The 12,537-nt window shown below is 51.0% G+C and overlaps 1 protein-coding gene across 2 annotated transcripts; it reads right to left on the bottom strand.

Annotated features, from left to right (window-relative positions):
* Positions 1 to 1,466: 1,466 nt before the first annotated feature.
* Positions 1,467 to 11,113, bottom strand: pcnx4 (pecanex 4). Of its 2 annotated transcripts, none has more exons than XM_030356650.1 (11): positions 10,968 to 11,113; positions 9,680 to 10,453; positions 9,174 to 9,353; positions 8,421 to 8,971; positions 8,233 to 8,333; positions 7,682 to 7,804; positions 6,994 to 7,354; positions 4,842 to 4,945; positions 3,603 to 4,708; positions 3,326 to 3,512; positions 1,467 to 2,805 (listed from the first exon to the last, which is right to left on the bottom strand). In XM_030356650.1, the coding sequence occupies exons 2-11, from the start codon at positions 10,375 to 10,377 to the stop codon at positions 2,554 to 2,556; spliced, it is 3,663 nt and encodes a 1,220-aa protein (XP_030212510.1). In that variant the 5' UTR covers positions 10,378 to 10,453; positions 10,968 to 11,113; the 3' UTR covers positions 1,467 to 2,553. The 2 variants fall into 2 exon arrangements, with proteins under 2 accessions (XP_030212510.1, XP_030212511.1); XM_030356651.1 differs by having other exon boundaries at positions 10,972 to 11,113.
* Between the last annotated feature and the right edge of the window lie 1,424 nt (positions 11,114 to 12,537).

Genomic DNA, 12,537 nt, shown 5'->3' with positions numbered 1-12,537 from the left:
GAATATTTTTCAAGCTGGCTCACCTTGAGTCAATAGTCCGCCTATGTTTAATTAACATTCCGCTCGTGGCGGATTTAATACAAATTTGGGACACGCACGCGCACGCACACACACGCAATTAACAAGCTGGGAAGTGTTTGTGTTGCTTGGCAACCGTCCAGTCCCAGCCCAGTCGCCTTATTGTTTGTGGAGCCAAAGAAATTATTCAACAAGCAAATTATCTTTGGTCGCTTATAACCCTTAACTAATAAACGGCTTTTGGAACTGTACTCTTGTACATAAAGTATTGTACCCACTACTGTCTTGTTCCTACTGCATTGTATAATCTGTGTTATACGCGTCTTGCTTCCTCTACTGTCTTATTGTTCCTACCGTCTTGCTATTCTATGCCTTATTTAGACCACACGATGTTAAAGCCAACATCAGCACCTCATTAGACCACCTATGTGCATGTGGTGCTAACCCGATCTCAGAATAGCTTCTGTCTCTGCACATGGAGAGGTCAACACGATAAGTCAGACCCTGTAGTTGGGGCTCCTTCACCATCCTGCACACACCGACATAGACTGAAGGTTTACCTGGAGATGCTCCATGGACCCCTCCAGAGTGCACGTCCGTTTACCTCTCTGAATAAACCACGTGTTGAACATTTACCACTCTCTTAGTCACACCTAGTCCCGAAACCACAGAGGACTACAGTGACGATCCATCACAGCTTTCGATGGTTATGAAGGCTAATTGAGGTTAATTAGAAACATCTGTACAGCCAAGTGATACATAAGGTAGTTAAAAGTCTCTGTTGTACTGTCTAGCAGTGGTCATGCCTCGTGTCCAATCAAATTACCTGGTCAGAACCTACTGTTGTATAAAAAGCTGTATCACAATCAAGGTCGTGCTATTATACTGAACATCAGCACTGCTCTTTGTACCTACAGCCGTGCTGATATTCAGTAGAACAGGACTCCCTTTCATTTGCTATTGCTTAGTTATACGCACAATAGCTGGTTTACCGATTCCTTCCCTTTTATCCAGAAGAGATTACAATGATGGACTACAATCAAACACCCTGAAGACGTTTCCTTTGGCAACATTTTATATAGAATTGCCAGAATCTTGTACATCTTTTTTCCCTCTTTTGTAGGATGCACTGTTTTGTCCCAAACAACAGAAAACGGACAATGGAGCGAAAAAGAGATTCAGTTGCATTACTAAAAGCCAGCCCTGGATAATGGGGACGGGCCATCAAGGTCCTTCTTTCAACCAAAATATCAAGTTATTGAAAGTTTTTCAATAAGAGTTTCACTGAAGGAAGCTCTGCAGACTTCCTGTGTATAGCTAAACGAAAAGTTTTCCAGTCACTGAAAGATCCTAATAAAGACTCCAGTGACAAACTCAATCATGGGCGACGTGTTGACATCGATGTCATCCTTATCATCCTAAGAAAACTATTTTTTATTGACTCGAGGCAGGGTTTATCAAGCCATTTTATTAGAAGTATATACATTTACACAGGTAAAACCAAACGTATATACAACAAACCATGGGAAATCCAAATAACTTCATTCTAGGGTTGTAAACAAGTAAACTGTAAACAGAACGGCAAGTATTACCATAAGCACATTACATATGACGTTACAAAAAAAACAAGGCACAGCCTTGAGTTGAACATTTCCTACGTACAGCAAAAGAATGATGTCCCTTTTGAGTGGACATCTAATGGTAGACCTGAAATTCTGAGAAGCGTATGAAACATGTGTCTCAATCTGGGCTAGTAGGCTCATTTCTTGGAAGCAAAGGAATACTTAAAAATAACTAAATACAAATGTTTGTGCTTTAGTGGATACCCATCCTTGGCATTGATACATGATATAAAAGCGAAGACGGCTGGGTATGTGCTTTACTTCCTCAACTCTCAAATCGATGTTGACATCTTTTTACCAGAATGTTGATGCCAGTGTGTCTTTCAAGGTCATAGGCTGATCTGGGCGCTGTGCTTAATGCATTGTTGGATGAGGATTTGCAAATGATTACTGATAGTTAATGTATATTGGCACACCGGCATCAAAAGAACATGAGCATCCGCTCCGAGACAGGTCATAACTAATCCACTTAAGGCTTAGACTTTAGACTTGGATTACACTTTAAATGGGCAAGTTAGCGTCAGTCAAATGTTGTGCGTTTCCCTTCCTTGTCTTCAGCAGGGGGGTGACTCCAATCACTCTCTTGCGATGCGGGTTGTGACGGCCATCCAGAGGAACAGAGGCCTTCACAATCTGGAAACCTTTTTAAACCACGTTATCCAACATCTAAAAAACACATATACTTAGCTTCGATTTCTTCTAGGTAGTGTGTATTTTTGTACCTTCCTTTCAACTGCTCCTACTTGAGACCTGACAGTTGTACGTGTTCAGTTGTATGTTCTTCCCAAAAAGTGACAAATAAATAAAGATTGATTGTTTGATTAACAGAGATGCTTCTGTGTACAGCGATGTGGGGATGAAGGGTGATGTGTTGGTGTAGGTAGGGAGCAGCGGGGGGGGGGGGGGGGGGGGGTCACAGGCAGGGGAGGTGCAGCGGGGCAGACGAGTAGATGGGGTACCCCAGGGGGGGGTCGGCCGCCTGCACCGTGAGGTTCCTCAGCATGACGGGGTGGGCCTGGATGCTGTAGCGCTCCTCGTCGTCGTTGGTGGCGTACAGCAGCTCCCAGGAGAGGTTGGCCCACTGGCCGCGGACCCCCTCGCCGTTCAGACGCCCCAGCTGCACCAGCTGGTCCTGCAGCGACAGCACCCGGCCTGTGTAGGTACCCTGCACACAGGAGCACGCCGTCTGACTCTTGCACGCTGTGAACCCCTTGCAACCGCGGCAGCAAGAGCCCCGCTCTTTGCCGGCGGAAGCGAGTTTGGCTTTCGAGGTGAGCACAGGCACAGAGTAAAGCAACAATGATCGATAGAGCAGAATGTGTGAAAGGAAAATGGAAATGAAAATAGACAGAAGAATGAACCCAATTGGGGCCCATCCAGGTATAGGTCGAATGCTGCCGAAAGTAAAATGATAAAAATGTGCTCATTGATTTGGAAATTCTACAATTATTTATCGCATGGACCTTGGGAAAATGTCAATCTTGTATAGGATGTCAGATTGGCCAAAACCCCCCACCGTAAACGCAACTATTCTCCCTGCATTGTTTGGTGACCTCTGCTGTCTGCCTTAAGTCTCTGACTGAACTGGGGGAGCCGTGTTTACCAAGTGAGCATAGAAATGGCTACAATGCTTCTACACGCCGCCGGGAGAGAAGCGAGAATGGCTGACAGGGTTGTTTGGTTACCATTGTGAGGTCATGTCCTAGAGAGAAGAGGTAGGGCTTCTCCTGAAGGACGCTGTCGTGCCAGCCTCGCTCCGCTCCCAGACCGATGTACCAATCCCTTTCATATTCCTCCAAGGTGCTGAACAATTCCTCAGGGCTTTCCACGGGCCCCAGGCTGGCCTGATCAAAGAGCAGCTTAAAAGCAAACCTGCGGACAAAGACACCAAAAAATGAATGCATGTGGGATACTAAAAAGGATTTTGGTAAAGTGTTTAAAATACAGCAAGCCTTTTCCCACCTGAACGCCTTGAGAGTGAGGTGATAAAGGTCCTTCCTGGCCGAGAGCCAGTCCAGGCCGTCCGTCCAGGGCACGTCTCCGCAGTAGAGGCGGTACACGTAGCTGGGGCTGGTGAAGGAGGCCTCGGCGCCCAAGGACACCACGCAGGACAGGGCCGCCAGGGCGTGCAGCTCCCTCAGGACCCGGTCCTCCTGCAGGGCCTTGGTCGGGTCGTCGCCGGCCGCGCCCTGCGCCGCCTCGGCGAACCGTCCCAGGCTGAACCGGAACCACTCCTCGGGGAAGAGGTGCCGGAGCTGCTGCAGGCGGGACGGCAGCAGAGGGGCGGTCCTCCAGCCCGAGGGCAGGTTGAACGCCTCTGACCCGGGGCAGCTGAAGTGGAGGGGAGGGAGGGCGCCGGAGCTCTCGGCGAAGACCTTGGCCCCCGGGCCCTTGTCCACCGCCGGCAGCCCCAGCCCCAGGCCCAGGGGCTGCAGCGGCTGCAGGGCTGAGAGGGCCATGTTCTCAAACAGGCTGTCCATCTCCACAGAGCCCGGCAGGGAGGGGCCGGTCGGCAGCGGGGCCTGACCCGGCTGGGCCTCCGTGCTCACCAGGGCCACCGTCCGCCTGGGCTGTTGGGGCCCGAACAAGTCGTCTTCATCCGACCAGTCTCCAAAGGAGGTCAGGCTGGAGCTGTCCTGCCTCAGCTTCAGAGAGGACACGTTGGACTCCACTATGACCGTCTCCACGCGCTGATTGCCCGTGGACTGGGCGGGCTGGGAGGACTGGGACTTCCGGCCCCCTACGCCGGGCCCCTCCTCAGTACTCCAGGCGAAGCCTCGTCGCTTCTCCACACAGTGGCGCAGCAGCAGGAACACCAGCGCCTTCAGGAAGTCGTCCTGGAGCTTCCTCAGGTTGTCGTGGGAGTCGATGATGCCGGAGAGCACGTTGCGGGCGTCGGAGTACACCCGGACGGGGAGGGCGGCGCAGGGGATCAGGGCATTGCCCCAGTGCTGGTTCAGACTCTGGGTGAAGCCCAGCCGCTCTGTCTTCTCGAAGGCGCCCTCAAACACCTCGTCCACACGCCGGGCCTCCACCGTGTGGCATGAGGTCTCTTGCAGCTCCAAACCCTGGAGCCGATCACAGAGCAGATCAGCGTCATCATCACAGTGACGCTGGCATGCACCGATTCTCCCGAAGAATGAGTGCAATCGGCCGCGTGTCTCGGGGCACGACCCCCGGCCGGTACGCCGCCCTCCCTACCTTGATGTTGACGGTGCAGTAGCCGTAGCCGCGCTCCAGGATCATTATCCAGACCATGCGGTCCTGGAAGCGGCCCAGGAAGTGGGAGCCGGGGGACAAGGAGCCTGCGTTCCGGGGATACAGAGAGAGAGAGAGAGAGAGGGAGAGGGGGGTATAAGCCATCCGTTCCTTATGCGTGTTAGCGAGGGGGATGTTGTGACGCGAGGACCGAGGGCCTAAGCGCCAGCCCCCCGGCTACACAGCCCCTCGTACTGCCAGGCTCTCGGTGGACACGCTGGGGGGGGGGGGGGGGGGGGGGAGAAGCTCACCCTCTCAGCCGAGGCGGGGTCATGATACTCTCAGCTGGCTGGCTGCACAGAGATCCAAACATTGAATCCTTTCCATTAGCCCAAAAACAACCAAAGGCCCTTCCTCTTACAGGGGAGACCACTGCGAACCGTTCTCCCCAGGGGGGATGGGTTCTCCCAGGTCAGCGATACGTTGGACGCGAAGGCGGGCGCAGGGTGACGGGAGCGTTGGCTTGACGATAACTCATGTGCTCGTGGCTGACGGATGATGTCATACACCGTGATGCCATCTCTAAATATTCCCTACACTACCTCAGCGATGGGAAGAGAAACGCCGGCCACACGGGGTTCCTGCTTACTGTTCAGTCATGCGCACTCCCCCCCCCCTCCCCCCGGCCCGTCATGCAGAAGGCAAGCCACGGGACGGGACATCTGTTATTCAGCTACGAGCAGCAAACGGCTACAACGTGCTAGTTCTGTAAATTATACATAAAAGCCGGGGCCTCTCAGCAAGCCCGGTAAACAATGAGATTGAGTGACGCCATCGCTTTTCTGTTTTGAATCATCAACCCATGAATAATTAAGTTTGTACTTGCCCTTCTCTGATACGAGTCCACACACACACACACACACACACACACACACACACACACACACACACACACACACACACACACACACACACACACACACACACACACACACACACACACACACACACACACACACACAGCTCCAGTAGGCCTGCGAGTATGGTGGGGTTAATGGCGTGGAAACATTTGGATGTAATGAATACAGATCGGAGCCACTTTGTGTCGGGTCACTTCACAGGAGCTCCACTGGCTCCTGTGAGCATCATCACATCACTGCCAGGGGCTCCCATGTGCTGGTCGTCAAAACAACATTCTCTTCTTCGGCCTCAAACCGTGAGAGGTGCTCTTTCATCGAGATAAGAGTTGCTGCTTGACCCACCTGGAGGTTCAACAGCGTCTCTGCGATTCACGAGCCGAGCGAACACAGGGCGGCTCGCCGTGCGCTACGCTGCCCGCCTAATTAAAAATGAAAACAAGTCGCTGGAATTCACAACGGATTGACCTCCATTTGCAGCGGAGGAAGAGCTTTTTGGTACGAATCCTACCGCGCTGTGCAAGACTCACAGCGGAACAATGCACACTGAAAATATATGAATAATATTAAATAATAGGAAGAACTCTGGTTCAAACATTTATGTTGTGGAGTTGTCGTGTTTGTGCTCCAACTCAGGAGTATTAGTCAAACGAACATAAATGCCCCTCAAATAACATGAACGGCCAAAACCATTGATGAAACACACAACCCGAGGGCGACCCAGAGGGGTCCCCAGCAGCACGGCCCACTGACTAGAGTGGTTCAGATACCGATTCCAGTCTCCCAATTCCTCCGACACTGCGTAAAATGGGTATAGAAATTAATCGGGTATTGGTAAGTATGCAAGTCTATGCGTCAATCTGTTACAATCACGTGACTAGCTCCTTTACTACACAGGCAGAGAGCATCATAAATATGTGCAGTTTTACGCTGCGTTCATTAATGGTTGGGGGTGGGAAGTCAGAATGGGAAACTCCTAACGACAAAAATACAAATGCAACTTTCTAATTATAGATCATAAATGTAAATGATCAAGTTCTGAAAATAAATTTGTGAGTGAACAGTAAGTGAACCGACTATACAGTGCTGTCATCATAAGAAACCCCTTGTGCGATTACAAGTGCTATTATTAGTTACAATGCTGGATGCTGCATCAGTACACTCAGTATCGTCCAAGTTCAGGAATCGGTATGGGGAAGGAGAACCAAAGCGGTACGGGTAACATCTCCAGCACTAACCCAGCGCCCCTCCAGCCAGGCCCCTCCTCAGCGCCACCGCCAGGCTGCCACTCATCTGCTGGTAGAAGATGGAGTCGGGGCAGGGGCACGCCGTGCCCACCTGGCCCGGCCAGCTGCGCTGGGGCCGGGGGAAGCCCACCAGGAAGACGGGCAGGGTGAAGAGGGGCAGCAGGGGGGCGGCCAGCAGGGCGGACAGGACCACCACGGCCAGCAGCAGGGGGCTCAGCGAGGCGTTGAGGGCCAGCAGGGCGCCCGCCGCCTGCCGCCGCTGCTTCTTCTCCGTCCACGACGTGACCAGCACGGCGAGAGAGAACTTGAGCTTGGAGAGGAACTGCACCACTCTGTCGCTCAGCAGACCCAGCTAGGGGGGGGGGGGGGGGGAGAGAGAGAGAGGAACAGCAGGTGTCAGCACACACACAGTCTGTCTGGAGCACGTCTTAGGTAATGTGGACTCTGGTGTGTTGGTTTTATGTTTATTATTTGCTCATGACTCAGCCATATGAGCTGTGTGTCATCGTGAATCTTCTAGCACATTCTGGGCTGTGTAAATACAACTGAAAGGCTTCCCGGTGTAAAAAATGTAATTTAAAATCATTTGAGGTCCCTTTAACCGGGTCATTTAAACAGGGGCTCGCGGGACAGGGTTGCAGTCGTTTGTGACACGCGGTGCAAGGAGAGGCTCGCTCACCAGCAGCAGCTGGACGGCCGTGCCCAGGCGGTCCCACGCCGGTAGGGCCGTCTCCCCGGCCGCCAGGCGCACCGCCACCACCACCGCCATCTGCAGCAGGGACTCCTCAGAGTTCTGCCACACCTGGGGGAGACAGGTTCAGGCTCCAGTCCAGACGCCTCAGGAGTATTAGTCAGGCAGGGGCGCTGCCTGTTCTAAACTCGACCGTGAAATGTGGTGATTTCGAGGAACATCACTTATCCTAGCTAGTCTTATCCTAGCAAATCGTGTGTGCTTGCCACTTGGTTCTAGGAACATCCTCACTGTACCGACGAGCGATACATTTTTTCTCTTTCTTTAGACAAATGTACTTATTGTAAGTTACTTTGGACAAAAGCCTCTGCTAAATACCCTAAATGTAAAGTCGCTGCTTGTAGCGAATGTGTTTTAGCAACACATCAATCAAGTAAGTGATATTTGTATGTTTAAAAAGGCCTGCCTGTGATGTTTTGTCATAATGTTATTTTGATGGATGCATTGTAAGCATTTCTTTGTGTCCGCATCGTCTTTACCACTCTGAACGCCCGCGTGAATCCCACACTGAGTGACGCCGTGTGGAGCCACTGGAGAGACTTGTCCGTCGACAGATACGCAATCATGGCAAATGGGGACACTGAGATAAGAAATAAAAGCCAATAATTAGCGTCAGAATAAACTAAGTTTTGCTCCATAAGGTAAACGTTGTGGGAGGGAGACTCACCCAGATTCAGGAGGACTCTCCGGGTGACCGCCGCAACGTGGAGACCTCTGCTGCTCTGGATGAAGCTCTGCACGTTGGAGATCCCCCTGGGGTAGAAGGGGTTCAGGAACACCCCTCCACAGACGTACGCCCCCTGGATCTCCCCGAGGACCCAGCACAGCAGGAAAAGGGAGAGGAGGAGGTAGGAGGCGATGATGGGCAACCGCTGTCTAGTGACCGCGGGGCTCTGGGGCGGGTCCGCAGCCAGGAAGTGGTGCAGCAGGCCGGCCTCGGCCACGGCGGCGGCCAGCAGACCGAGGTACAGCAGCGCCTCCCTGCATCCCAGCCGCCAGCCGAAGGAGCCGGGAGGGGAGGGGGTCGCCCCTCTGCGCCGCCCCAGGCTGCCCCCGCTGGCAGGGCGTGGCCCGGCGCAGCACAGCGTGGAGATCTGGCTGAGGTCCAGGCTCAGAAGGAAGCCCATGGACACGGAGAAGAGGACCACGCCCAGGGTGGACGGGATGAAGAAGTTACAGCCTGCCACCGCCACCGACACGAAAAACATCACCAGGAGCCTGGAGGAGACGCAGAGACATTCATCATGCCCCTGGTTCAGATACGTCCACACCTCAGGGGCACAGATTTAAAACAAGGTTTTTGCAACTTCAGTCGTCCATCTATTGTGTATAATCACTTTAAAATCTCAATTGGGCAAAGGATTGAATCAGAGATGATTCAACCTCCGGTCGGCAGCAGAATCAGTCAATAGAATATCACCTAAGGTTGCTGGACATGGGCGAGCCGCCCAGGCCGAACACCAGTGTCTGCTCCATGCCCCAGAGCAGCAGGGCGTCAAGCGGGGACAGCATCCCCAGGGCCCACAGCAGAGGCAGGAAGAGGAAGAGCACATGGAGGACCTGACTGGCCAGCTGAAGCTCAGGAAACGGGCTCGTGAACCTGGACCACAAGAGCAACCAACAAGAAACACGTGACAAACCTTTAGGGTACTAGTCATACCATTAGTGTACCAGTCAAACCTTTAGGGTACTAGTCAAGCCATTAGTGTACTAGTCAAACCTTTAGGGTACTAGTCTAACCTTCAGGGCACTAGTCAAACCTTTAGGGTACTAGTCAAACCTTTAGGGTACTAGTCAAACCTTTAGGGTACTAGTCAAACCTTGCAGGTACTAGTCAAACCTTTAGGGTACTAGTCAAACCTTTAGGGTACTAGTCAAACCTTTTGGCTACTTTGGCGGGGGAAGACGCACGTCTCCGTAGCTCACCTGTCGGCCAGATCGACGGCGATGAAGGTGAAGATGTAGATGGGCCGGGTGAGCGGGGTGATCTCGTAGGTGTCCTGGGCCTGGTAGGTGGCCGTCTCCGTGGCCGTGTTGACGATCAGTGAGTACTCCGCCGTGCACAGGGTGACCCAGCTGGCGATGTACACCACCAGGGACGTGCCCATGCTGCCGTAAAGCGCCGTCATTCTGCCCAGGAACACGTACCACGTGCCGAAGCCGCACAGCACCCCGGCCAGGACCGTGTGCAGCACCACGTTCAGCCCGAAGCGCTTCCCCGGGGCGATGAACCGCACCGTCTCTGGGCCGACGCAGTGGGTGAACTCCACCTCCTCCTCGTCGGCCAGGACGTTAGGAGCGCCCAGCCGCTCCACGGAGCCGCTCCTCCGGGCCGAGTACACGGCCAGGGCCTGGATGCCCGCGGCGGCCCCGAACATCAGCAGGCCCGAGAGCACGGCGGCGTGGAGCTCCTGGAGCAGCTGCAGCTGGTAAAGCAGCGTACCGACGCCCCCCAAGAGCCATGGCGTGAGGAACAGCAGCGCCTGGTGCACGTACACGTACGGCGGGGCGCAGTAGCCCAGCTTAAAGCGGGGTCCCCCCAACACCGTCTGGGGGAATCGCTTCCAGAAGAACTCCTGCTTGTACTCATTGAGTAGGGGCACGTCCGGCCCCATCCTGACCATGCCCTATGGGATGGCAGGTCATCTCCACGCGCTTGACGTAGGGCTCCCATGCATCATGGTTGACAGGTCAAGCAGTCTGCAATAAACCGACGAATCAAATATGATTAGGATCGCACCTGAAGAGTAAACATCAGAGGATACAGTGGATTCCTGAGATAAGCCTGCTTAGCTTCAAGAGTACGCGGTATAAAGTGTAGCTCACATAAGCTTTCTGTAAAAGTTATACAGTGTCCTGTGCAGATCCTGTTGTTCCCAACGTGAGTCATGTTCTAGTGTTGTGAGCACTGCTAAGATACTGGGAGGTTGCCATGCACACACAACACAAGCAATGCAGCTTGATAAGATGAAAATGCTGTTAATCAAGAGCTTTGGCTGACTTAGCAGAGACTAATGCTACGCCCTGATTCAGTGACAAGTCATGGCAATCAATGTATTGATTGTATAGTAATCTTCTTTGTTGTCATGTCACATCGCTTTTTTCCCCATCAGTGGTTGTCAGCTTGGGTACTAGCATGCTAGGTGAGCTAAATTGTTAACTAATCATAACAAATGATCAACATATTTTGGCATTTAGGGATGAACAAGCTTACCTACACAGGAGAAGCTGTATTTAGCGGTACATCCGATACGTCATATCTTAGGATATTGAGAGTATTATTTGAAAGTGTAGGACATCGCTAGTTAGCATTAGCCACTAGCAGCAGCAGGGAACAAGCCAAACAACGGATGATGCACGAATCATCGTAGCCAATGGGATCCGAGACCGTCCTGAGAGCACCGCCTCCTATCAAACTACTTACACGCCCCCTTACAACATTCCCCCTCCGTCGCTGTTTGGAAGCGACTCATAATCATAAGCCATGTAGGATGTAAATCCTGACCTAGTGTGGACAATACCACATATTGTATCTAATTGTAGTCCTTACTGGCAATAGTTCATGCTATTCATTAAAGCGAATAGATAAAAGTCATTTTAACCCTTGGCTCTTGGTCCAAATATTCAGGTTCATTTAAAATGTTTGTGTAAATAGTGCTGGAACATTTATATTTAAACAAAGCACTAAAGAAGTAGGCCTACAATTATGAGAAGATATTTGCAGAATTATAATTAAAATCGTATGTACGGTAAAGCTGTATTATTTAAAATAATTCATTAGAACATATTCCAGAGTGTGATATAGTAGATTGTGAAAGGTGTATTGTAAATAAGCCTATTAGAAAACTAAGTTAATAGCCTGGGCCCAGATATTTAGTTTGTGGTTTCCTAAGATAACAAAGGGCTTTAACCCAACAGTGTTTCTGGAGGAGAACAATGAAAAGGTCACCCGTCTATTATTGTCTTTACAGAAAGTGGCACGCGCCGTAGTGTTTGTTGACGCCCCTTATCATTTTTCACCTTGGAACAATCTTTAAATCCTGAAGCAGCTTATGTGCTTAAGCGGTTCCCCAAATCACCATAGGATTTGTTCTCCTTTATTATGAAGATGACAACAAGGATACAGAATGTAACCCTCGTATCGCTAAAGCTGAGGGTATTCTATTAGGATAATATGATGAAAGTGGTCGGGCTTTAGCGCCTTGACCTGCCGAATGTAAATTTTGGTGATAAAAAAAAGGGAGAGGGGCTAAAAACGTAGCATCGGAAAATGATCAAGTGAATAAAAGGCCATCGACACAAGGAAGAATATTAATCAGTAAGAAAGGAGATTACCGTTGTTGTTGTTTTTATTCTTGTACTGACTTAAGGGATATACACAGGCTTTATGCTCTCGTGTCATCCTGTGTAAAAAACAAGTTGTATTGCATGTTAGTCAAATTTATTAGTAAAAAAACTCGAACAGAGACCTGAAAATCTGTAAGAAATGTTTTTTGTTTTTTTTCTGCAGGATTTGATTCCTTTCGGTTCTTTTTTCAAAATACAAAAAGCTGTGTAAAATCCAGATGTTGTTAGAAATATCTCCCATTTCAGAAATGGAACGACAAAGTTTGAAGGGAAGATTAAACCACAAAAGGTGCACACAACATCAGAGCACTATAGTCTTCCCTCTCGTTTTCATTTGGACTCATCCGTTTCAGGGAGCAAAACATCTAAACATTAGGCTACAGCAGAGACAGGGCAGGGGGCGAGATTCTATCAGCCAGATGGAATTTGAATAATGT

Source organism: Gadus morhua, chromosome 5 (assembly GCF_902167405.1).
Source record: "Gadus morhua chromosome 5, gadMor3.0, whole genome shotgun sequence".
Taxonomy (NCBI): domain Eukaryota; kingdom Metazoa; phylum Chordata; class Actinopteri; order Gadiformes; family Gadidae; genus Gadus; species Gadus morhua.
Note: the sequence above shows the minus strand (reverse complement) of the source record. Positions and strands in the feature narration are given on the sequence as shown.